The following is a 27,245-nucleotide window of genomic DNA, read 5'->3' as shown; positions in this document are numbered from 1 at the left end:
ACCCTGTATGTTCCCCCTAAGTCTCCTGGCCATTCCTACCCTCCTGTGCCAGTGAGCCTGCTTGTTGTGCCTAGTATGGCTATATGTCTCACCCAGTCACTTTTTTTCAACACGTCACAGTACAGGAAAGCCCCAGACTGAAGAAGTATGCATTGCAAAGAGGCAACCAGCATAAGCCATACAGTCCAGAAACTTTAGCACATGCCCATGCAACACATGCTGCTACACAGCAGCATCTATCCGTGTTGGCAATGACCCAATTAGGGCGAGGAGTAGCGAAGTGTTGAAAGACAGAACTCTGTGTGCCATATGGCCTGTCCTGGGCTTGCTGATGCCTTCAGGTGAGGTGAAGGATGCTGTCTCGTTGCCAGAGTCAGCTTCTGTACATGGAAGGGGAGTGGGGAAGTCATGCTTTCCCTCTCAGGCAGCAAAATGCCTCAGGGCAGTTATACCAACCCTAAACATCACCTATTTCATTAACAAATATGGCAGGCTTCAACTTACAAACAACAAAGCGTACATCCCTGCAAGATGGTAAACTGGTTTCACATCATCATAAAAAGAGTCTGGAAGGGAGAATCAATTATCTACTTCATTATGTAATTGCCACAATAAACTTAAAACCAGTAACTGCTGTGCAAAATGCTTCCCTGCAAAACTGCACAGAATAACGTGGTTAAAGCAAAACTAAGGTGCAGTGTAAGTGGCCTCAAAGAATTTTCATTTGTGGTCACACCCCTAGGACTGGTTCAGACATAATGCCCAAGCATGGGTTGGCAGCAGAAGTATGAGCCACATAGATCCATTTTCTTCCTCCTTTCTTTATTTTAAACAAACCACAATTTGGCATTTTGTCCAAACCAGGCTTGCACTGGAGTACACATTCAGTCCTGTTTCTATAAGTGAATGTCAGCATGGCTATCCCTTTGCAAAGGCTAACACAAATACAGCGCTAAATGAAAAGAAAACTGTGTAAATGTGTCTGTAAATGGTCTGGGAGGCACTCAAGGGTTCTCCCAGTATACAGAGAAGACACAAAGAAATGTCACAACAAACAGCATACTTTGAAGATACTGACACCTATTACTGGCTGAGCAAACTAGCTCCCAAGATCACTCTCTCACTCCCCCCACCATGACACACAAACTTTCTAGCCAGTTTGCTTCTTTGCAAGGTGAGGTCAATTTATACAAAAGCATTATCAATAAAAGCAGATTAGGTTGGTCTGTTGCAACAGCAATAACTGAAAAGGCACCTCTATGTAAAACTCAAAGATTATGGCTTATTTATTGGTCCTACAGACAGGAATGTTATCGTATTGACTTTGCCAGTGCTTTTCCCAGGATCACAGCAGGCATACACAAACCCATATAACTGGGAGGGGCAGAGAAAGATAAGGGTTATCTCAATTTCTAACCAACTTATAGCTTTAAGACTCCTTCTATGAGACAGAAAATTAAAATAGCCATTGTTTTAAGAGGTTAGACCAAGGCAATATTGTATCTTTTATCCTCTTGGGCAACATGTATAAAGATTTCTGCACTACTCATCATGGATACTCAGAGGGAATTTAAGAGACAAATCATATTGCAGAAGAAGAAAAATGCATCTAAGAAACATCAAAATGTTGCACCCCACATCATCTTATGTTGCTGTTTCAATTAGGCAAGCATAAATCGCCTAAGGGTGCCTCCAGACAGTCACTATTTTGCAAGTGGGATTCAAGAGCACATCGGAAACTTATGTCTGAGCCGTTAAATTGAACTGAAAGGCTCTGTTGCACTAGCTCAACAAATCCACTTTAAAAAAGAATCAGGCTTTCTGCGGTTTGGAAAGTCATGGGGAAACGCACTGGAAGTATGGGATAAATGAATGAATAACAGAAGGGGGTATTATTATTATTATTATGCTGTGTATTTTGTGTTTTTATGTTGTAAGCTGGCCTATTGTCTTTGGATGAAGAGTAGTATATAAATTTTAAAAATAATAGTAAACTAGGTCTGTTGGCAGACTGTGTTACAAAGATGTCTGCAAGTGTGATATGAAGGCTGGCAACATTAACCCCACCATGTGGGAACTCTTTGCAGGCAATCACAGTGTCTGGAGACAGTCAGTCAGTAACGAGAGGAATGACCACTGGTATGAGCAAAGAGAGAAGAAACACCATGGTGTAACTTTAGCAACAAAACCAGATGCCTTCTTCTGCTCCACCTGCAAGAAAACATATGTCTCCTGTATATGTCTCTGGAACCACTGTAACTCTCCAACAGCTTGACTTCACTCCAAAAGGCACACTCATCTATTGTCTCCCAAGACAGACGGATACCAACACAACCCTATTTAAGCATACGACTTAAGAGATGCAGGTTGTGTCCCCATTGTCACTCGATGGAAATGGAAATGTTAGCATCCTTACCTTTGTAGTAGGATGTGTTATGAAAGAGTACTTCATCTCTGTACTAACAAAGCTATTTTACCAATACATAGGGATAGCAAGTTAAATCTAGAAGGAGCACAGTAGAGTTTCTTCATCGTGCACTGCCTGATCATTTTGTGAGCCACATCAAAAATAAATCATAAGGAAGTAAAAATCTTGTATGCAGATATCTGCGACACTCCAGAGATAAATCTGCTCACTTCCTAGAACGACAGTTCAACTATTTATTTATATGGTCATTTGAAAGCACTAATAATGGGAATAAATGTGTCAGTTCCATGTATGGCTAACCTAGTGTTTCATTGCCCCACCACATACTAAATTTAACCCCATAGTATCCAGCTGTGGCACAAACATCACAGTGGCAAAGGCAGAATGAGTCTATGGCACTTCTGGACTAGAAGCTGAGGATTTATAGGCCCGACTAAGGCAAAATCAAATGTATATTCTTGCCTGTCTCTTCAGCACTGCAATGACACCTACTCCTGAGATTAGAAGACTAGAGAGAAAGCCACTAGTAGCCTAACACACACAGGTTTGCACAGGTACTGTAATGCAATATAGAGTAGCACACTCACATATTTTGAAGATCCCTACAAGTTGGCCACTACTAATTAATTTCTTTTTAAAAAACTGTATTCCACTTCCTTCTACATATGTCCAAGGCAGCCAACAGTAATGCAAATGAAAAACAGAAAACAAATAAACACCATATAGCTGGTCAGCAAATAAACTTAGGATTTGATCAGCCAATAGGATGACTATGTTGCTGTACTAAGCCACCCCTTAGAATGCAACTGACTAGGCAGCATCCTCTGTTCCCAGAGAAGAATAGCCCATTTTTTTCTCCCAAGTTCCTGTATGCTTTGCCACTGGCTGCAGGGCCAGCATGGGCAGAGGCCAGAGTAAGACTGGATTGTATAGGTCAGATTAACAGTGTATGCACTATTCATTCTCTCCTAAAGCTCCATGCACCCCTACAGCAAATGTTAAGCAGAAGGCAAAGAGAATGATGGATAGACAAATGTTGACTACTGAAAAGCCCTCACAGGACAGAAGCCAGCCATATCAAGCATCAGTGAGCTGATGTGAAGCCTACAGGAACCTGGCAATGTGTGTCATGGGAAAATGGAATTCAATGAGGTCTCAAGAACAAATGGAAAACATAGGACACCCCTATGATCAGATAGCAAGTGTTAAATACAAACGTACGCACACAAATCTCACTGACCATAAAACAACAATGGAAAAATAATCTCAAATTGGGAAGCAAGGCCTAGGAAAGCCCACTGTGCCAAACAGAAACAATAATGGAAATAGGCCTGCCATGTAAGAAGTTTCAAATCTTCCCTCAAAACACTCATATTGTCTCATAAATAAAGTGTGTCTCTTCCAAAAAGAGAGATCCAAACACAGAAGAGAGCTTAGTGGTTGAAGCACAAGTGACTGCAAAGGCAGGAGGCCTAATCAGGTCAAGCAAGAAGGGCACAGGGAAGAAAAAACAGTGGGTCAGACTGCCTTAATTGCTAAGCACCACAAGCCTACATATATTCATAAAAGACACAGACCAACACCAGGACAACTTTTTCTTTTCGTCTCACCTTGTAAAGCTGCTGTCCTTTCCTGCTCACTCCTTGTGGCAAGGCAGAAAGCCAAGAGCACAGATGGCACAGGCAGAAGAGAGAGCAATTTCACAGTCATTTTAGCTTATTCACAAGCAGCATCCTACAAAATGGAAAAGCACAGGGGAAATAATTACCTTTATGGACTTCCCTCTTTGAGATTCAGGCAGCCACCTTCAAATCCTGAGACTCCTTGTGTGTCCTTGCTGTACACTCCCTGATCGTAGCCATGTTAATCACATGACTGGCCAACAGACTGGCTTTGCCAGTTAAGTATCTCCCTCTGCTTTTTTGTTGCTGTTCATTCCATGTCCTCCTTAAATGACTTGTTCTATTCTCCACCCCCAATCACAATCTTCCAGGCCTGCACTCGGGACAGCCAGTTCCTCCCACCTGCTATCATTGCTCCACCCACCTTTCCACCTGCATACAAGGAGAAAATGAAACCTGGACTCTTAAAATCAACAAACCCACCCAGCGTGTTGGCAGCAAAACAGCCGACCAAGAGTTTGCTCAGTAAAGAGCCAGGAGGCAGGTTGCTCAAAAGCTCTGCAGCTGTGAGGATTGCCGCTCTGTGGCACTAAGCCAGCCGGTTATCCTGGATCCTGGCAAAGACTGCTGTGGACTATAAACAAGAAAATGCCCCAAGGAGTAAACAAGAACCCCCCTAAGGAGTAAACAAGGAAAATACACCAAGGAGGCCTGCTTTCATGCAAAGGGAAAATGTTAGATCTCAAGACAAGACCAAACCTGACAGCTACACCATGTGTGTAAGTTCTGTTACAGAACTGAAAAACAATACTAGTAGAGCTGAATTCTCTTTTTTAATCTGTAAAAGATGTGCTGCTGTTTTCTTTTTTAATGTAGGATAAAATACACACTCAGGGCTACTCATAATTCTGATCATGAAGTGCAGCGGATATACAGTTCAGTTGTGAAAGAAAATACATAAAAGAGGAACAACTCTCCAATCACAGAGAAGCTTTCAGAAACCTAAACATGAAACATGGAATAACCAATAGGCTCCCCAAAGTTGTATTCAGAATCATTACCTGATCAAAGCTGCTATCTCATATAAGCAAGTAATCCTTAAGCACAATGACTATATGAATGGCAGGCAAGTTTTTAGTATGTAACAGTAAGAGGTACCTGATCTATGTCAAGTAACTTCCAAAAGAGACAAAAATGGCTTAATACATTTTCCAAGAACAGAAAATGCAAATGACAAAGCCATACAATGGTGGTAACAATATAATACTAAACTAAATAGCTGACACATTACAGCCCTTTGTTTATGGCATTTGCATATCACCCTTCACACACAGGGCGAGAATGCTCACAAACAGGAAATACTGTATATCAAGTATTACCACACAACTCTTGTCTTGCAGACACGTGGCTTTTACTACAAAATTCTACTCATGCACACATTTCTTTCACCATCCTCTCAGATACCACAGGCACTATCACCTGAGGCACACCAGCTCTTGAACAGGCCTTGAACAGAATTGCTGTGCTCCAAGTAGGGCAACATTTACAAAGCAGACACCCACTGTTTGGGGTTCCATCCACTGCATTTCCTGTTCGCTTTCCTCTGTCCCATCTGCTCTGTGTTGCCCATGGGCATGGGTACTAGTATGAGATGGAGCATGTGGCAGTTTCCAGTTTTATCACTGCACAACTGGTGTCTTTGCCTATGCCCTAGGAAGGCTCTGAATTACAGGCTCTGGCATCCAATATTCATTTTTAAATTATTTATTTATAATTTACATAGTACTTTCAACATGCAAAGCGCTTTACAGTAATGGTCACATTTGGCTAATTTATATGGTTTGTGGTCACAACACTGGTAACAGTACTACGGCGGGAGGTCTCCCGATTCAAGGATTTTGCAGAGTGGCATCACACTCCTCCACACTCCACATATCTGACTTTTGCAAGACCTCACACAGAGCAACTGCAGTGTGTTGTGTTGGTATATCCTGAGTATTTTGCTGCACTGCACTGATGCTATAATTGCTGCACAATTATGACCCGGCATGGTACTCCTTGTGATTCCTATTTGCCTTCCACGGGAGACAACAAGATCAGGTTTTTGTTCTTAATACTGTTTCTCATTTAGTGCAATGGGAAGAGCAATATTCAGTCTAACTAACCACATCTGAAAAGCAGCTTGATGGTAGAGTACAAGCCTTACAAGCTGGAGCATAGGGTTGCATAGCTTATTAGTTATAATGTATTTTGAATTCTTAACAAATGTTGCTTTAATTTGCCTGGACAGTCCAAAGCACTCATGAAATTAGGGTAGAATCTTACCAACAGATTATAGACTTCTCCCTTACGCATGGCTTCATTCTTTTTTGAACAGCTGCAGAGAAACCTGTTGCCCTAGAAACCAAGCCGTACAATTTCAGCTCCACAGTATCCCCAGCAATCAATCATCTTCCAAACATGTCCACTTCCTTCCAATTATTCATTTTGTAGCTAATAAATTAAAATTCAGTTTTACAACAACAGCTTCTGTATAAAATGTCCAAGATATCCAATATGATCTAGTGATCATATTCTATTTTAGGATTTTTTTAAAGCTCAGAAGCAACAGTATAGTCATCTAACAAATAACTAATCACACCCAGCCAAAGTTAAGCACTTCTGAGTCCCATTAGTTTCAATAAGGAACAAAGGGTTCATGTGGCAAGCCTAAGTGTATACTCAGCACTGTCCCACCAAGTATAAGGAGGTCCTAGCTGCAATCATCTGTGCACTTACCAGGAATTAAGCCCCACTGAGCAAAGTTACTTGCTTCTGAGTATATGTGTAAGTTTGTGTTGTTAAAAACGTCTCAAACATTGGCTAGATTGTGCGCCTACACTTTTTTAATGAACACAAATTAAAATAAGAAAACTGAATATGTGGTGTAGTCGTAAATACTGTTGCCTGGATCACTAAAATCAATTTGACTTGCTTAAATGGTTTTAAGACGGAAATGTTAAGTTCCTGTTCCCCACCCCACCTCAGTAGATCTTATGCCTGTTTACTCAAAAGCAGCAAGTCCTACTGTTTGTATGCATTGTATGCACAAATTGTATGCATACAATTTAATCCAAAGCCTGTATTCCTATGTTGACTTCCTTAGGAGTAAGCCCCATTCAACTTTGCACTAATGACTTCCTGAAACAGGATCCTGAAACAGGATCAAGCTATAGGTCTTTTAGTTAGGGGAGTTCATGTTTTGTTTAGGTGTCCCAAGCCTTTTTCAATTAAAAATATGGATTATTATCTCAACACAACGCTAGGCAAACCTCCAAACCACACACTTTGCCCCAAGGTCCTACTGTGGGGACTACTTCTACACCAATTTCAAGCTGCAAATTTAACTTCAACCTCAATTCCTAACATGGGCAATCATAATCACTGCTGAGGAATACCTGCAAAATAACGCTAAAATTGTGTTACAAAAAGGAAGAACGATTAATCTTTACTAAAGGCAGCAATCCCATTTTCACTGTATGTCCCAACATACGGCTTTTGTACTGAACGAAGGCACAGCCAGAAGCTGTTACCTCTCCCACAGTAATAGTCTCACGTTGCCTAAGCTCCACTCTTGGAGGCCTTAAGAAGAAGAAAGCCTTTTTTTTTTATCACCATCATGACACGTGCGTGTTTCTCTCTTCCTGGCCTAGTACAGAGAAGACCCAGCACGCGAGACTCCAATGAATAAAAGAAGCAACACCAACCTCTAACTCAAGAAGTCATGGCCCAGTTGCACCCCCAAAAAACCCTCTTGAGCGAAGATAACAATTTTAGCAGCTGAGGGGACAAGGAAGCGTCTTCATAACTAACCCTCTTCCCTGTTGCCATGGGAACCCACAACCTGCGCTCAGGTAGGCAAAGGGCGGTGCCTCACACCTCTCTTCGCAGAGGAATTCTGGGTAGTGTAGTGCGGCAGCTTCCTCGCTGCTGAGTTCCTTTCGTGAGAAAATACTACGTCTCCCAGCATGCAACTGGCTGCCTCGGCCTTAGGCCCCACACACCTGTGCAGGCAAGTTGTTTACACTCTTCAGCGTAGACGGATCGAAGCAAGAGGGTAGATAGGTGGCTTGGAAAATATATAACTTCAACATGCTAACTTTTTGCTTAGTCAGCAGGCTTGGAAAAAGTTGTTGTTCAGAGCCAGCACTTCAAGCGGTTGTACTAGGGCGGAATGGGTCGCTTTGCGGCTGTTCCTTTTCGCAGTCCATTAGGCGCCAGCTTGGAGTCCCAGGAATGCGGACAAAATGTCTTGCTTAAGTAAGTTTTGTGTATCAGGCCTGCATATTGGTAATGTTGTTGGCGACTTCCTTTCATAGGTCCATTAAAACTATCGATCTAGAGAGATACTGATGTAAACTGTGCCGCAAACAAGAAACGGAGATACAGCTGGTTAATATATACCTGCTACTCTCAACTTCTTGTTTTTAACGATATATACAGAGGAGAATGGAGAAAAGGACCGGCATCAGCTTCCCCCTGCTGTTACAGAATTTTCAGCCTTTTTTCTCCTAACTAAGATGCTGCTTGGGCTAGGTTTGGATGCTGCTGGTTCTCTTCCTTTTCCAAGAGATGTGCAGGGAGTTGGAAGGCTTTCCTTCAACCTTTTCTCTTATATAATCTTATGAAGACTGTGCTTTGAATCCTCAGTGTGGTTTACATGAAGCCCCATGAAACAAAGTGTATGTAGTTCGCTAAAAATAATATTCCCCGTTTCAGGGTACATTTAAGGAACATAGTGGATTTCCAGACAGGGACCTTATATTGCAAACAGGTCATCAAGTCCAATTTTTCCTGTGTGCATTTTTGGCATGTTAGCCTCTACACATTTCCTTTATTCATTGCTGTTCTGCTGCTAGCTGAGCTTTGTAGAATGAGTTGGTATGTTTCCGTTACGCTGCCTTGTCTATCTGTTTTCCTTATTAATGAATTTGAAGGTATTTGGGCTGTTTTTCTGTCCCTTTCCTCAGTTTCCAGGACTTTTTTTTTGTTCTGGGCACGTGTCCAGCTATTTCTATACCTGTTTGTGAACAACTTAAACAAAAAAAACCTTTATCCAGGAAGTGAACAGGAGTAAATATTATCAGCCCAGTAGAGCAAACTAAATTATAGGAATCTGCCATGTTGCATGGCTGCTGCAATCTGCTGGCATAAAAACTCTTGATCCATATCCCACACAGTGGTGGCTAGGAGGGACTACAGAAACTGCCCAAGCTCAGTGAAGATAATGGACACTCATTGCATCCATAGCAACACCACCACCCAATCCTGGCACATTTTCTGCCACCCCATGCATGGCCAGTCACAGACACACACACACAAATGAGCGTGCCAAAACACGACACTGTAAACAAACGCATGCACACATTGCAGCCCCTTCTCCAGCCTGCATACTTGCAGCCAGCACTTCCACAGCATTCATGCCAAGAAACCATACCAATATACACAAGGCATAGAGTCACAGAATTGTAGAGTAGGAAGTGACCTCGAGTGTCATCTAGTCCAAGCTACTGTGATGCATGTGGGTGAGTGAAGGGAGCTTTATTCCAAGCATGGAAGTGTGTACACAGTCCACATGAGCAAAACAGTGTCAGAGACCTCAAATACCCATCTAGTGCCCCTGCACCCGGTCATGTGAAGCAGTGGAAGCAAGAACATGAGTGATGGCAATAATTTTGAACCAAATGTCAGTGGTTTGCAACAGTGACTTGTTAATTTGAGCAAAGTACAATTAAGAGCCTCCTGCCAACCTAGCAGTTCGAAAGCCTGTCAGAGTGCAAGTAGATAAATAGGAACCGCTCCGGCGGGAAGGTAAACGGCATTTCCGTGCGCTGCTCTGGTTTGCCAGAAGCGGCTTAGTCATGCTGGCCACATGACCTGTACGCCGGCTCCCTTGGCCAATAAAGCGAGATGAGCACCGCAACCCCAGAGTCGGCCATGACTGGACCTAATGGTCAGGGATCCCTTTACCTTTACCTTTACAATTAAGAGCAACACAAATAAGCTTTAAGGTAATTTTAATTTTAAGTAGAAATTTCATTTCCTTATCTTTTATGTTTGTGTATCTCATTGTACTGGCAATGGCCTATGGCTGCAGGCTATAAATATTGATCATAGCAATTCAGTCCCCCTGTTACTACATCACTAATAGTGACCACATTAACTAGAGTGTCAGATTAGCACTGGGGAGACCCATTTTCAAATTCTGCCAGCCAAGAACCTCACTAGGTGATCTTGGGCTAGTCATTAGTGTTGTGTATGTCACAGGATTTTTGTGAGGTTAAAGGAGGGGGGTATTTTTGCCACCTTCAGTTCCTTGAAGGAAAGATGAAAAATAATATAAACATATGCAGATTGTGCAGATTTATGTTAAAGATTCTGAACTGTGTATTAGGCAAATTGAGACTGAGGACAATATGCAGATCACTTCATATTTGGGAAGAAGAGACCCCATATAGCTAATGACGGAAAGGTAACCTACTTAATGGGATTATTAGTGCTCTCTGGCTGTCTTGAGAGAGAAAACATTGAGCAGCATTAAAGTAGAAAAGGAAGTAATAGCAGACATTAGACAAGCTTTGGAAAGTATTAATGATGTGTGTAATTTCACTTTCCTGCTTCTTCACTCCTGAGCATAAATAAATGACTGTAAGTTACAATAATGAGCCCATCAGACTAATCCTGTGTATGAGAATTTACTGCAACACTAAAAGCCTTGTCTTCTAAAATAAACCCCTTTTTATCATGTAAGCTTCCAGTACTATAAAGAGCATTAAGAGGCACAAAGTAGTGAGTGTCTCTCCATGGCAATTCAGATGCAGGTGCCAGGATGTTCCTTCTGCTGAACGTGCTATAATAAAATTCTGTCTGTAGTAGATGGATCCTTTAATAGGAATTGCCATACTAACCCGGACGTGATTAGGACAAACCTCCGCTCCATTCATTCCACACAGACTGGATGTAAACTCTGAATATTAAACAGCACACTGTTTAATGCCAGGGTCTCACCCACTTGGCATAATAGCTTTAATTCAAATTGGAAAGCAAATGATGTAAAGGCAAAACACCCTGAGATCTATTATATCAGGACAGAAAAGAAAACACTTTTGACATAATTTGCTATAATTCTTAACTTTTTTCTTTTTTAAGGAAGCACCTCAGCTCCTGGAATGTGAGTATGAATAATAACACTTTCCAGTTTGAAACATTTTGACTTTTGTGTAATTTACTCCAGTTGATGAAGTTTTATTCTCAGTAATAGAACTGACATCTCATTATGTATTTCCAAATATTTTAAAATATTTGTGCCAATAAAATATAGGAAATTATATCTTTTAAAAAGGACAGCAATAAGATCTAGCAATGTTTATTAGCTTAGTTCCACTACCAGCTGCTTGTACAATAAGGGCTTTCCTTTCCTTTCAAAAAGTTCAACCAAGAAGCATTGCTGCAATTCTTCTAGGTACATTTCTTATCACTGTCCCTATCCACAGATGCTGCTACTGGAAATTCAGAGCAGATGCATGTTCCTTACATCTCTGAAATTAGCATTATCACATATGCAGACAAGCATGATGGTTAACCTGTTAAAATAGGGGTGGCTAACCTGTAGTTCTGCACGAAGTGGTGGACTCCACCTCTCATCAGCCCCACCCAGCATAGATGATGTGTGTAGGCCGGAGGACCACAGGCTAGCCACCACTGCTTTAAATGTTCCTGTGTCACAATACCCAATCACAAGTTGCTAGGTAGCTAACGTATCCAGTAATAATGGTTTACCCTTCTATAGTGATAAAACAAAGCATTAGCACCAAGTGTTCAATAATATTGAGGTGGTCCACTAAAGTTTAGTGACTCAACAGAGATGTTAACAACGGGTTCAGCACTCCTTTAGTTACAGGTAATGCATGCCAGGTGACTTCCCAAGCCTACACCTGTGCCTCCCAGAATATATCACTGAAGCAGCAGTAAGCTTAACCTGGTGTCCAAAAGATGTTGATGTCAGCATCAGGTGAACCTCGGGCCACAGCTGGAAAGGATCTCCCCCTTTTTGCCAGCTTCAGAAATTTTCTTAGAGAGGAAGGACCTGGAGAAGGACCTCAAATAATGAACACAAGATGTGAATATGTTCAAATCTGGAACACTAATATAGGGTTAAGGAAGGATAAAAATCAGCAGGATTGATATTAGAAAAGTAGCAGTATGCATTATATTCTGGAATACAACCAACATTATAGAGAATATAGGAAAATTCATAGATTTGTAGTATTGAGAATGAAAGGTTTCCTTTTGCCTAGACAGATTTTACTTTTAAAATCTATTATTATAAGAAACAAATAGCATCACAACACATATTCATAAACACATCTAAACAACATAGTCATATATAACAATGCATTATAGCATCAAATCCCATGTGCAGGTAAGGAGGAGGATGTCTATATTGTATTGTTGCGCTTCTCTAACACATCATTGTGGGGACTGTCCATAAAAGTAGTGTCTCTAAACTCTGGAGTGCACCAAAATAGATATTAAAAGTAATATCTAGACCAGGGGTCAGCAGTCTTTTCCAGCTGTGGGCCGGTCCACCGTCCCTCAGACCATGTGGTAGGCCGGACCATATTTTGAAAAGAAAAAAAAAGAACAAATTCCTATGCCCCACAAATAACCCAGAGATGCATTTTAAATAAAAGGACACATTCTACTCATGTAAAAACACGCTGATTCCCAGACCATCCACGGGCCGGATTGAGAAGGCGATTGGGCCACATCTGGACCCCCGGGCTTAGGTTGCTTACCCCTGATGTAGACTCTAGTTTTTTGTCATTCAGAAGGCACCTTGCCAAATTGAAGTTTTCAAAATTAATACATCGGTGCCAGGGTGGTGAAGGAAAGAAAGAGCAAAATAGGAGTTTATGGGAAAGCTGTAGTCTATACATGCATGCTCTTAGAAAAATAAAAACAATAATGTAACGAGGGGACTTTCAAGTTGTAGTGTCCCACTTCATATTAGCACTGCCTATAATCGCTGAAGAATTATGTTTTTTAATATTCTTTTTATTTTATTTTTCAGAACTCAGTACAACTTAACAAAAACATCACACACATTTTGCAAAAATAAGAGATCAGTTGTAGTTGGCTCCACTTTCAGGACTCAGTGGGAGAGCATCTGTCTTGCATACAGAAGGTCCCAGGTTCAATCTTCATTTAGGGCTGGGAAAAACTCCATGTGTGAAATCCTGGAGAGCTGTTGCCAGTCAGTGTAGACAGTACTGAGCTACATGGACCAATTGTCTGACTCAATATAAGGCAGCTTGCTATGTTCTTATGTAAGGCAGCAGTGGAGACCAACTATTGCATGTTGCATTAGTGGCCTATCCAGGATTCTGTTTTTGAAACACATTGTTCCTAAGGTTTCCATGTGGAGTGCAAGATTACCCTGGTTAGTTACATGTTTAAGAAAGTTATCTTACATCAGTTAGAGGGTGTCCTCATTTTTGGTTTATTTTCAACTCCACTTATGACCCACATTGCACATGGGTTTTTTTATACCAGAGCTATACCCAGCACCCTTTGATACAAAACCTCAGAAGATAGGTCTCTCTTTAAACATAAGATTTCTGACTACTCTGTCCAAACTAAAATAAAGCCAGTCCAATCTTTATGTTTAAAAGTTTTAAAAAGTTTATTGTATAAAATGTCATTTGATAAAAATTACACATTGCACAGTATTTCAGAGTAACTGTGTTTTCTTTAAAAGTACAACTTTAAACAGGATGACACAAGAACAGAAAGCCTAAGGAATTACAAATTGAATTAAGTTCCCTAATTCATTATGTAAGGATTTGTGTTAAAGTAATCTAGAGCCAAAGCTTCATATTGCTATAAGGCGCAATTTTAAAGGCACTTCCCTGAGCAAGATGCTTCCAGAATTACAGCATTATAGAGATTCTCAAACAGATATGTTTCAGCTAGAATCCAAGTCCCATTGGCTTTCAAGGAATGAACATGTGATTGCTGCTGAAGCTTAACTTGCAATTAAATTTAGAATTTGTCAGAGAAAGGGGGGGGAAAGGAAAAATATAGGTATTAGGTACATAATAGGAATTTAAACTTTACGTGATCTTTTCAGTCAAAAGTACAAATTGCAAAAACGACTTCAGGAGCAAGAGAGCATAACTGCAATCATTGATATCCACAAAGGATTTTGCTGAGGTTAAAAACAGGATAGAAGTGCCCTTTAGCATGTTACATCTTTACATTCTCAGTGCTATGATTTAGTTCCAGTACAAGTAACTTAACAATACATGTAAGATGTAACATTTGCAAACAAGAACAAAAGAGAATCCAAATGTCAAATTGATAAGTTACATATGAATATCAACATTAATTCAGCGGTTCTACCTAATCCATATAATAAAAGGTGAGGGGACACAAGTCATTTGAACTTACATCTAAGAACACCCTGAAGCCTTAACATTTTTTGTATCAGGATTTTTTAAAATTGTGCTTTATCTCTGTGTATTATTAGATACTTGATTGGAAAGAAGGCACAAGGGGTATGAAACAAAATAGTTTTTGTAGAATACATAGCTGTCCAATGAAGCACAGCCTTTGTGCCTTTAGTGCTTATGCAGAAAAGTAAAAGTAAATTTCGTCAAGAGCAGCTTTTCTAACACATGTAGCTCTATGATGCAACAGGCTGAAACTGCTAACCGAAGCCCAGTGTTCTGCTGTGTCCAAGAATGATGCATATACATAGTTCTATGAACAGCTGGCCTCTTTAGGATGAGTGAATTAATAAAGGAACTACTGTATATAATCTTTGTAAATGCACACACCTTTTTGGATTGGTCAGAAACTGGGTTCTAACAGTATCATGAATTAAGAATCCAAGGGAAAATATACCTATTCTTGTGAAGTTTATGTGTGGGTACATCTGACCCCAACTTATATGTAAAAAAGTTGAGTGAGGTAATACAAACATTGCCACCTTTGAGGGGTTTCATTCATAGTTTCAATGAGGGCAACTATCCTAGTGGCTCGCTGGAATGATAGAATCAAGAGTGTTTACAATATAGGTAAAGGCCTTAAAGTGCTTTTCAGAACTGAATTAAACTTCCCATCAGCTTTATGAGGTAGACAGTTAACTGGGTCCCTTTTTATAAACCAGCACAAAAGAAACTTTTATCAAATGGTGTACCATTAAAAAGCTAAAGGGAGTAATCTCTAAAAGGATGTCAGCAGATAGAGAAATTATGGAAACTTCAAAATAACTGTTCTCTTGAACTTTAAACAGCAGTTTGGAGGCTTTGATGCAAAAAAACAAACAAACAAAAAAGCCCCTATAAAAATAACTTTGCACATGTGCTGTTCAATTATACAAAGGAAATATATGTTATACAAACAATATATTTCTTTCCACTCAAAGAGCACCATCAAGGTAATGAAGGAAATGAAAAGATATTAATATATATTCCTATGAGCCATGAGAGTTAAGAGATTTCATGTTGATTTATACTGTGAGTCTGAGACAGCTGTGAGAGTTTCATGGGCGTTAAGTGTCAAATCTGTTATGAGTGGTGGCAGCAGAGCATGGAAGTTTTGGTGTAACCAAAATTATTTTAACCTTATAGCAATAGAGTTATTTTATTGACAGTGCAAACGCTCCTGCTTACTTCTGCCTCATGCTCTGACATGTGACATTGTTCCTACCCTGTATTCTCCTAGGAACACTTGAATATTCAAAACAATCTTACCATGCAAAGCAATGGCATTGTTTCCTTTCAGTGAAGAGGTAAAATCCAAGAGCAGTAAGCAAAAGATCACGTGACGCCTGCAGAGTTCAGGTGACATCTTCAAAGCCTACAGCACCATTCTTCTAGATGCTTGGCTCGAGGATTTCTTCTCTTGATCCCAGCACTCTCATATGACGTTTCACTATACTTCTGTGGAGTCATCCATTCTTCTAAAATATATAGAAACAACTATTCTCAATTTCAGTTGGAAGATACAGCATTTTAATTGCAAGGGGGAAAATGGTGAAGCTAAAGAGGTGTGGGCTTAACTAATACCTGGAAGGGAAGCCAATGAGGGTCCTTCCTATGCCATTTAAGCGTTTAAAATAGAAAGGAGAATACAAGAATATTTAATTTCATATAAGAGAGCATGAAACCATCTCAGCTGTGGGGATAAAGCAGAATTCACTGCCACCTGCTGTATGGAACCACCTTACAAAATGATACATCAAGGATTTATTTGCACATTGAACAAAAATATTCCCACAGGTCACTTCCAGGAGACAAACTGATGTAGGCATGATATACAGCAGGGAATGTTTGTGTCTTAAGCAGAGGAATCACGTCAGCTGAAGCCCTAGGAGTGATGGGGCTTGATAACATTCACTTGCTCTCAGCTATGTGATTTTTAAAAGACATCTGAAGGCAGCTGAAGTTTTTAGTATTTGAGGTTGTATTGTGTTTTTACTATTTTTTGCAGGGGCAACCCAATCAGATGGGTGACATATTAGATGATGATGATGATGATGATGATGATGATGATGATGCAAAAAACACAGCAGTCTCATCCCCTCTGAGTGATGGAACATCAAAAAGCTCCATTGTTCCCAGGGAGACTTGCCCTATTCTGTTGAAGAAGACCCACTGTACTGACCATTCTAGACTCTGAATGGCTGGAAGACTACTTCTGAAACTTGTAAAAAGGGATGGAGGGAACCATATGAAATGAACAGAGGAAGCCAGCCCTGGAGCCCTTGGCTCAGTACTGGGTTCTGCAGGACTGTGGGTTCTAAAGTAACCTATTGATCTAATCCAGGTCATGATCTGCTCTGATCAGATTAGTCCACTGTGGAATCAGAGTTCTGTGGATTTTTTTCTCCATCCCCATTGTAAATCAATGCCCCAATAGGGCTCAGCCTGGAAGTACATACAGGCTTAAATTAAACTAAATTTAAATGTTAACGGTACAACAAAAAAAGCAAGTAAAATTAATCTCTGCTGCCATAACATCTGCTGTAGTGCTATCCACTTGGGACTATTCCAGGCATCATCATTTTATTTGTATACTGCCTTTCCATAGTTATAATCATGCTAAAGGTGGCTTACAGCATGAAATGATTTACATTACAAACATAAAAAGTAGTTGTAAACAATAAATAAAATGCATCAAAAAGTACACAACCAAACTGAGCAATTTCCATATAAATCACAATAAGATCTGAAAATAAATATACCAAAAATATATAAATAACAACAATCCCCCTCCCCAAACAACACCGCAGTTCAAGAGCCTGCTCCCTGTAGCTTTATTGTCCATTGTTTGCCTCTCAAGAGAATCGTACTCGGATAAAACACACACCTGAGTCTTTTCAACAGCCTTTCACGTTTTTGTTGTAGATGCAGGTTCTTAATGCCCCTGGGGACGTCAGGCACAAACCAGGCTGCAATCAGTTTGATGCAAAGAGCCACATGCTGCAAAGAGCCAACAGAATCAGATTTTATTCCTTACAGGAGACATACTGCAATCACCATCTAATTTGTTCATTTAAGCAATTTATCTACTGCTTGTTTACAATAGTCCCCATGGCATATAAAAGTAACTCAGCAATACAATTGTTGGTCTAGATAACGACCAACAGTAAGCAAAGCAACCTGCTGTTCTTAAGTGCTTTACATTGGTTCTTTTGGACACTTGTGTGTTTTACTACATCATGGCAACTAAGCATCGTGGATCAACATTAATCTAAGTCCCTCCACTGACTGTGAAAGGACTGAACAGTCAATTATAAACCCACCATTAGGCCGTGTCCAGAGGAAATCTAAAGTGATGTCCCAATTATCATTCAACACAGACTTTCAATTTAGTCCTGGGAAAGATAGTCAAGTCCATGTACAGTTGCCCCTCGCTAACTGGCAGAGTTTCTGTTCCTGGACTCAAAACACACTGAAAGAGATATTTCATATCCAAAGCTAAGAGGGCTTATAATGTCTAGTACCTGGATGGCAAACAACATAGAAACCTTATTTGCATGGACATATAGAGAGCTCTGTGGACAAAGAGTGAAACACAAAACTTACAATAATTTAACAGTTCTACAAAATAAAAAGTTTCTCCATTCCCTACTGCCTGCTGTTTCGCCAAGTCCAATATTCTACAGAATGTGATCTGGTTGTTAGCAAGGGAATCATCTCTAAATGGAACAGAGTATATTTATTTCTTCTCATATATGAAAGCTTTTTCAGAGTACATTACTTTGTGAATGAGAAGCGTGGTTGGGGATACCCTAGTCATACTTGGCTGAATGTGACCCAAGATTATTCCATAAATGTTGCCTTAAGCTATGATCAATGCAGCTACACTCTTAAGGAGCCTAAATGTAAATGTTCCTTCACACTCACATTTGTGTTCAGCTGAAAACTAACCTACTAGAGCTTTTACAACAAAAATACTTACTTCAAACAAGATAAGGAAGGAAAGGCGTGCTGCAAGAATATGCCAAAACTCAACAGTATGACTGTAGTCCTCACTGTTCCTATAATCTCGGTACCTACAGGAAGGGCAAAAGCAACACATAAATGCTGCAGTATGTATTGCTTATTACAAAAATCCAGTTATTTGTTTGAAACATGTTGTTTTTAGTGTCTTATTTTGACAACAAAGGATTATGGTTGTCTTTGCTGCAACAGACTAACAGCCAGTGCTTTTTTTCTGGGGGAGGGACTCAGAGGTACGCATACCTCTAAACATTTTGTGAATCTTTGTACTTTTGTCCATTTACTATATTTATTTTTCCTGATTTGAACTATAAAATGGTGATTTTCTTGAGTCAAAATGAGAGTACCCCTAAACATTTTTTTTAAGAAAAAAAAGCACTGCTAACAGCTATTTCTTTGGATGTTTGTCCAATGTTTGCTCTTATGGGGAATTTACTGATATTTGTTGTTTTTAACTTTTGTAAGCTGCTTTGGGGGCTTTTTGAAGCAGAAAAGTGAGGCTAAAAAAAACGTACTATACAGTTTTCAGAAGCTAAATCAGATGGGAGAACAATAATCAGTACAGTTCAGTCATAAACTAGTACTAAGAGAGCACTGTCCTCTCTATCAGCTAGTAGGGCATCTAATACTGGGCAATACACGCAAGACTTTGAGATGTTAAAAGCAATCAAATACTTCTTTCCCTGCTTGCCACTCCTTTCTGTCCCTCCTTCAAGAAAGTCTTCTGCTACTTATATGAATAATGATGAGGTCTGTCAGCAAGCAGGGCTCCAACATGTCACTTGAAGTGGAGCCCCTCCCAGCCAATGTAATGATAAAGGACAGGATCAGAAGTAGAGCACTGGCAGGTTGCGTTTCCCAGCTAGCAGGTTCTGTGTTTCTGCCGTGTCTACTCTGACACTGCAGTGAATATTGCAGGCAAGCCATGTTCCTCTCTTAAAGTGGAATTCATTTTCCTGCAACCACATCTGGAATTGGATCAGTAAACTGTGACTCCACACAGCATTTGGTTCAAACAGCACTCACTTTTGAGCATTATGTATCTTGGGAAAATATTTGTTGCAAACACACCTCAGGTGATCTATGGCTAATACTGTCTTCACAGATATAAACCAATATAAAGTATTGATTTTCAGAATTCAAAAATAAGGCTTTAATTACTTCCACAAAATTAACAGATTCTCCATCCCCCACCTCCCCTGGTCTTCATACATACACATTTGTGTGACTGCAAAGGGAAAAGAATATAATCTCCAGAGTAGCCCAATGCTAGGTTGAGTTTCTCCTCGCACACACACACACAAAAGTTCCAACAGATAACACAAGCTCTGTTGAAGCGATGGAGGACTGCACCAATAACAATTGGGCTGTGGAAGTTTCACTGCTAAAGCTGAGGGCATGGAAACATCACCATACATTTGCCAGTACCTGCAGTGCGTTATCACACCCCCCATAGGATCTTTACGTTCTGGCAGATTCTCATGGTTCGCAAAGTCCTGGACGTTGAACACCGAAAGACTGTAGTTGACATAACCTGCCAAACAACTATGGGCAACAACAACAAAATGTGACAATCAGATGGGGTGCAGTAGGGTCCCAGTTAAATTGTGCAGCTTAAAAGACTTTGGCAGGAAATAAAATAACAAAATGTCAGCAATTGCTTGAAATCTGGGCCTTTTGTTTTTTTTTTTTTTAAATGATCTTTATTAAAATTTCAAAAGGTTACACAAAAACAAAACAGAAACTCAAAATATAACACAAAACAAAACATAAAAAATTCCACCTTTTAAGTCTCATTTTCTATAACTTCTTTTCATGACTTCCCCACGCCTCCCCTTATTGTATTCCAACTCCAATTGTTTGTTCAAGCAAGTTTTTATCCTTAGTGTCCTAATCATAGTTTATTAATTTACTTAACCATAATTTATTAATGTGATTCTTTATAATAATTTTAAACCTTAATTCATTATTATCCATTAATTTAGTTTGTTTAACAATTTTTAGAATATATACCTTAATCATACATAAAAAGAAAAAAAAGAGATATAAAAACAAATAAGAAAATATCTTCCCTAAGATTGTCCCTGATTCCCATCCACAGATTCCCCATTCTTATAATAATAAAAAAAACATATAGTTTTGCACTGCAAAATAAAAATCAGGCCCCCTTTGGACTTCTAAACCCCACCCTTCTCTTCCCGGTTTCAATCCCAAACCAAAGTCCAATTAGTCCATCTTTTTAGCCTGGTGACCTTACGTCCGAGGCTCTCAAATCTCTCTCAGTCCCTTTCAGCCGGCTTCTTCGAAGGTCTTTCATATTGAACACCCCAGGTCGAAGAAGTACCTTCTCAGTGCTAACCATATTTCTTCCGGCAAGGCCTACTTGTTTAAAGGTGGAGCTCCAGCTCTGTTTCTTAAGTCTATATGTCCCAAATAGTCCAGTTTTCATCTTAGTCGAATTAAAATTCTTCTTGGCAGGTCTCCGGCTCTCTTTTATCTTCTGTAACTTTTCAGCCACCCCTTCTTTCTGCTCCTCCTGTTCAGCTGATGTCTTGATGTTTGGTTTCTTTTCTTGTCCAGCTGCCTGTGTTTTGAACATCAAGTCCCTTTCCAACTCAGTAGGTATATTTTCTGTTAACTTCGGTTTTAAAGGACTTGTAGACAAAACATGGCCTTGCTCGATCATCTCTTGCAGCTTTCCCATGAGAAAAATAAGCTCTTGCAAGTCAGCTCGTATTTCCCGACCTAGTTCCATTCTTGTAATATCCAAGAGTCCCCTCTAGAGGGATTCTGGTTACTTAGTATTCTTTTCCCTTCCGATCCAAAAGTCAGGTTTATTTGTATCAGTCTTTCTTTACTTTCAATATTTTGTAGAAATAGGGCCGGTTAAAGTTTAAGCTTTGATTTTCCCGACTTTGACAGCTAATTTGACAGCTGTCAAAAGTTTTCTGTAGATCCTCTGCAGGCTCTTTTCACGGGTTACTCCCGGGCTTGAGAAAGGTGGTACTTAATCCAAACAATTAAACTCTTGTCCTCCGGCCCATTAGCTTAGTCCTTTAAATCTGTGGAATTTATATCTTTTATCCAATCACCCCAATTCTTCTCGCAACCTTAGTTGACAGCTCCTTGCTTCAAACTGTTTACAATAAGGGGGGGGGCGGACTTCCCTTTTTTTTTCACCTCCCCCGCTCGTGCCGAATTCAAAATCAAATTATTTGTAATCCAATTTCCAAATTACTCACGGGTTGTTGTTCTTGATTTTAAGTCCAAATTTTAATAGGAAGAAGTCAGCGCTCTCCGACAAATGGCATGCGGCTTCGCTCGGCAGGGGAAGCAGAAGACTCACAGCACCACGCCGCTCCCCGGCACCCGTTCCGTAGCCTTTAAAAAGGCTCCTTCGCGAGTCGGGAGGGCGCTAACGGTGCCCGCCGAGTCACCATGTCCACGGGCTCCTATGCCCGTGGTTTTTAAGGGTCCCCGTGTCGCCGGCACGGCAAGACCCAGCCCCTGTCAAGCCGATTCCCTCCGGAGCTTGGAGGGAATCCGCCATTAGCCGATCGCGCTAACCCGGAAGTCGAAATCTGGGCCTTTTGTTATTCAACTTGTTAGAATTTTTTTATTTGTATATATTTTAGCAAATTTTGTTTGACTAGTAAATGTAAATATGGAGAATATTTGTATTCTTAGTGCTAAATTTTACGTATTAAGTAATAAATTGAGAAGTTGGTGCTTTGTTTATGCACCTTAACTATTTTGTTAAGATTTCCAGTTGTGACCTTTGTCAAGTTTTGATTTGGTGCCTATCAGAAGAGCTTCATTTTATAAAAATAAAATATTTATTGAGTACCTATCCCTACAAAAAAGCTACAAAACTCTTTTAAGACATTGGATTCTTAGATGTTCTAATGGAGGAGGTACTCTTCTTCAGTGCAATACTTTCTGCCCACAATGCATTCAAGTAATATGATCCAATAAATTGAGTCTAAACATTTATGCAGCCTGTAAAGAAAGGAGGGGGGGATAAGGTAGGGAAGTTGGATACTTAATCCCCCAACAACTCCTGGGTACAAACATCTTGAGTTGCAACAGGATGTTGAATCACCAGGGTAAAAAAACTATCCTGCCAGGTAGTATTGCCAGAGCCCCTGTTAATCCCCCAACCCAAGCCAGGAGAAACTCAGGGGGTTTCTGGATGGACATCCTTGGGATTCACAAAAACAAGAGGCAAAAAGTCCACTTTTTGACTTTTGAGCCCCAAGCCCACAAATTGCTCAGTAGCATAGTACCAAGCAGCCAAGTACCAGATTTAGAGCCAAGCTTACTCCAATAAGGTACACCAGGATAAACACAAAGCTTTATTAAGGAGGTTATAAGCACACACATAAGAGCCCATTTCCAATAAGAAAGGACAATTAAGAAAAAGGCTAACAGTGTAAGTACACATTTGGGAATTCAAGCACAGAACAGAAAACAACAGAGCTAGCTTGCCTCACCCTAATGGACCACATTGGACCAGCAAGCTGCATCCAGACACATGTGGATGTTGCAATCCATGAACTCCATCAAAATGGGGTGCCAAAATTAAAAAACAATTTTTATACAAAAAAAAGCCCTGTATACAGAACAGCAGATACTGCTTAGTCAAGGAGCATACTCTCAGCACTAGATGGTGTATGTGCTGGTTGATCATGCAGCCAATCGGTTAATTTCTGAACAGTCACAGTGACCTTGATGCCATCTTACATTAGACACTCACAGGCAGCAAGATGAAACTAATTAATGAAACTTTCTTCCTTGATGAATACTGTATCCAGAATTCTGAGTAAAATCCCATTTTAAAATGAGCCAAAGAAAGGAGGATTAATTTACACAGCCTATAATTGAATAGTCTTCTATTTTTCTGTAGGGAGGATTCAAGAAACAGAATGAAATATATTGATTTTCTCTTTCTCACACACAGTATTCATAATATATGTTACACTTTTAAAATTGCCTCCTCCCTGCTTATCATACTTTGCCTCTTTTTGTCCAAAGAATTTGTCTAAATTCTTCCTCTGCCTTAACTTTCCTACCCTTTTCTCCCTCCACAATGCATCACATACTTTATGAATGGTCTCGTACACAAAGACCTTTAGCAACAGAAGGTGCTTGTGTTCCATAACAATAAATTAATCTCTGAAGTAACCCCACAGAGAAAAAAATATTCTCTATACATGGTCATATTCAGTATCACTTATCCTGCTAGCTTTAGCAAACTTTGCTGTTTAGCATCTGTCACATATAACAAGTGTACACACAAGAAGAAACTAACTGAATATATGCTATACTTGAAAGCTACGAAAAGGACTCAAATGACACTCACTCTTTGCCTGTGTAATTCTTCTGTATGCAGGGGCCAGATGTGTATTTGTACACCTGCATTGGAATGAAGTCTGAGGTGATGGCAATTACCATACCATTGCCAATGACAGCTAAAATACCAATTGCCTCCAGAATCAGCAACCAGGTACCTGCAACAGGGGAGAAAATAAGAGAAACACATTCCCTCAAGCAGATGGCATTTGCCTCAACTTTAATTAACCCTCCCTCCTCTCCACAATCTAACAATCTAATATCTTTGTCCAGAGGATTGGTCAACTTCTTGCTTTGGACAGGGTCATTTTCCCCCTGAAGGAGCAGATTTGTAGTCTGGGGTTGTTCCTGAATTCTTCTCTGTCAGTAGAGGCCTAGGTAACCTCAGTGGCTAGGAGTGCTTTTCATCAAATTTGGCTGGTAAGACAGGGCCATTTCTGGCCCAGGATAACCTGACCACTGCCATCCATTTGCTTGTAAGTTCCAGACTGAATTTCTGCAATGCACTCTTAAGTGGGGCTGCCCCTGAGGCAGGCCCAGAAGCTGCAGCTAGGGATACAAGAAGGCAAATGTTTCTGTTCCAACTTGTCTTCATCACAATGAGCACCATTTCCATTCCACTGCAGTTCAGTTTCTCCAAATACTATGTTATTCATCTTGCCTTCCGTAATTTAACGTAATTTATGTAATTATTTACAAAAGTTACACAAGTTATAAATTTACCATAATCAGTGATGTCATTATTTCCATACCATTCATTTCGATGGAAAGGAAACGGAATTTAAATGGACAGGGGGAGAAGGGTAATCAATTATGTATCATTTCTGAACTGAAAACCAAAAGAGCACGATTTGCTAGATTGATATATTTCAATTTCTGCTTTTTTGTTGGGATTTCCTGACATCCTTAGCTGCAACCACTGCAAAAATGCAGCAGCTCAATTGCTCATTGGAACAGAATACTGCCACCATGTTAGTCCACTGCTGAAAAAACTGCATTGCTTTTCAATTTGCTACATTCAAGGTTCTGGAAAAGGTATATAAAACCCTATACGGCATAGGAGCGGGATACCTAGAAGACTGTCACACCTATTTTATACTCAACTGATGGCTGCACTCTGTAGGAGAGGGCCTGCTATAAGTATCATCTCATCAGGAGGTCTGTTCCATGCAAAATAGAAATTGGGCCTTTAGTGTGGAGGCACCTAACCTTTGGAACTCCTTACCATTATGTATCAGACAAGTACAATCTCTCTTGCTTTTTGGCCCCTGTTGAAGACGTCCTTTTTTCAACAAGTCTCTTAAGTGAAGATTTTTGTCCCAGTCTAGATCCAACATGTATTTTTTTCTGTTCTTTTAATTATAAAATCACTTTGGACTAGTTCATAGAAAGCGATTCATAAACAAAATGAAATAAATAAAATTAAATTAAAAGGTAGCTCAGTAGGTTAGGTTCCAGCCCCAGGCTCTAAAATTTGCAACTCAAGCTCCAGAGTCCCTTACATTGGGCTTCTCTCCTTGGCTCCTTTCCCCATATTTATTGACTGTTGAATCCAGCAACTCACAGAACTCCTATGGAAACTGCCTCCTCTACATTTCTGCCACAGGTTTCTGTACAAGCTACACTGACGGTTTCTTAACGTCTTCTTCCCCCTAAAGTTTTGTGGTCCAAGTATAGCTTGAGTGGCAGAATGCACTTCATCTACCCCAGTGCCCCGGAAACCTGTACATAGTCTTTCCTCCCCCCCCCCCCCCGAGTAAGCTCTTAATTCAGCCCCTTCCCTGCATAATCTACCACTTTGAAAAGAGTTAAGTATGACCACTAATAATATTGAGGTAAAATGAAAGCCTCTCCTCAGTGGTCTGAAGTAGAAGCCCCTCTCCTTAATCCTCATCTTACCAATATCATTTGCTGTCCTCGGAACCATACGCCTCTGCAATCTCACCATCTTGATAGCATCTAGTCGAATTTCGATGAGATTGTTGATAAAGGCCAGGAGTGGAGCAAGGGGAAAGGCAGCCACAAAAATAGTGGTGAAGCTGTACTGGATCACTGAGGATTTAAAAAGAGAACACTGAAAAGAGGCAGCAAACAAAAGGAGAATGTTTAAGTCATTATTACATTTGCTGGGCCAGAGTTTGCACATAGCTTCTAAAACAATATAAGTAGTTAAGAGACATTTAAGGAAATGGAAATTTCAGAACAGCAAGAATTGGGTGTCCTAAGTATCTTAAAAAGCTAAGAAAAACTATTCAAATCAGCAAAAGTGAATAGAATAGATGAAGGATGCTAATAGGCCAGTGTGAGGAATTTTTCAGTGTTTGTTTTTAATTGCATAGAGGAAAAAGAGTCCTGTTGCAGGCCCTAACATTCTCTTTGTAATCTAGATAGAACAAGCATATACATTTTTCAGTGAGCTGAAGTTTTGATAGAAGCAGTGTTCATTTTTTACGCACATACATCCAAACTATCATCTCTATTCAAAGATTTCAGAAACCTGTTTGACCCAAGGCAATAGAGGGAAAGGAAAAAAATGACTGTACAACTGTTATAACACTCCACTTCAATCTCTTTGAAAACCATCAGCCAATCTAGTTTGGCTAAATACCTAACTAGCTTACTAATGTAATGGGAGTGCCAATGACAGAATGTTGAGTCCTGTCCCAATTTAGTCTAGCATTTCAGTTGAATTTCACTTACTCATCTCCAGAAATTCATCAAACAAACTGAAGACATTGACTTCATTAAGGTTATAGTTCCATAGCCATTCCTCCTTGCATGGGTCCCGAGCACTCTCCTCCATATGAACCCTGTTGATGCTTTTGGGATTTCTGAACAGCAGTTTGTACTTGTAGCCTATCCAGCTGCAGGGGTAAACACAAGTGTAAGCGAGATAAAACAAGTTTCTAAGTACAAGATCTGTAAGCTGTCAAAGAACTATAAGAGGACAATAATGTAGTCCATGCTGGAGCTCCCTTTACAACAAGGGGCAAACTGCCCTGGGTCTTCAACTTATTGATACATATTGCCCAAAGTCAGTGCAACAAACAATGTTGCATATGGAAATATTCCCCAAGTCTTCATAGGCGAGTCTTGGCCACACTCCACCCTGCCTTACACTGGTCCTGTATCCTGTTCCTACTTCTTAATTCCCCTAAGTACATGACTGAGTGAAAAATTCCTGTTTCCAGCATGGTAAGCATAGTTCCCTGGGAAGAGGGACTGTTTGGTAAGCAGTTCTGGAAATTGCAGCTCTTTGAAGGGGATAAGAATCTCTTAACAACTCTTAGC

At 40.1% G+C, this 27,245-nt stretch overlaps 2 protein-coding genes across 9 annotated transcripts in view; both read right to left on the bottom strand.

Moving 5' to 3' along the window:
• SIGIRR (single Ig and TIR domain containing) overlaps positions 1–11,954 on the bottom strand; it is a 37,712-nt gene extending 25,758 nt beyond the window's left edge. For 2 of the 6 annotated variants that reach the window (XM_081010708.1, XM_081010713.1), the window contains exons 1-2: positions 7,797–7,975; positions 4,039–4,162 (exon numbers count right to left, since the gene is read on the bottom strand). In XM_081010708.1, coding sequence (XP_080866834.1) covers positions 4,039–4,138 — 100 coding nt within the window. In that variant the 5' untranslated portion in view covers positions 4,139–4,162; positions 7,797–7,975. Of the gene's footprint in view, positions 1–4,038; positions 4,163–6,375; positions 6,544–7,796; positions 7,976–11,695 lie in introns of those variants that run through there. The other 4 variants (XM_081010710.1, XM_081010709.1, XM_081010711.1 and 1 more) reach the window with 4 other exon arrangements.
• A 504-nt stretch (positions 11,955–12,458) lies between these two features.
• Positions 12,459–27,245, bottom strand: part of ANO9 (anoctamin 9) — a 42,001-nt gene continuing 27,214 nt past the window's right edge. For 2 of the 3 annotated variants that reach the window (XM_081010608.1, XM_081010610.1), the window contains 7 exons: positions 26,655–26,818; positions 25,854–26,006; positions 23,965–24,112; positions 20,031–20,147; positions 18,562–18,655; positions 17,467–17,579; positions 12,460–16,057 (listed from right to left, as the gene is read on the bottom strand). In XM_081010608.1, coding sequence (XP_080866734.1) covers positions 16,030–16,057; positions 17,467–17,579; positions 18,562–18,655; positions 20,031–20,147; positions 23,965–24,112; positions 25,854–26,006; positions 26,655–26,818 — 817 coding nt within the window. In that variant the 3' untranslated portion in view covers positions 12,460–16,029. Of the gene's footprint in view, positions 16,058–17,466; positions 17,580–18,561; positions 18,656–20,030; positions 20,148–23,964; positions 24,113–25,853; positions 26,007–26,654; positions 26,819–27,245 lie in introns of all 3 variants that reach the window. The other variant, XM_081010609.1, reaches the window with a different exon arrangement.

Source organism: Podarcis pityusensis (assembly GCF_964106645.2).
Source record: "Podarcis pityusensis genome assembly, chromosome: 1".
Lineage (NCBI taxonomy): Eukaryota > Metazoa > Chordata > Lepidosauria > Squamata > Lacertidae > Podarcis > Podarcis pityusensis.
The sequence above is the reverse complement of the archived record's forward strand: the minus strand, read 5'-3'. Positions and strand labels throughout refer to the sequence as shown.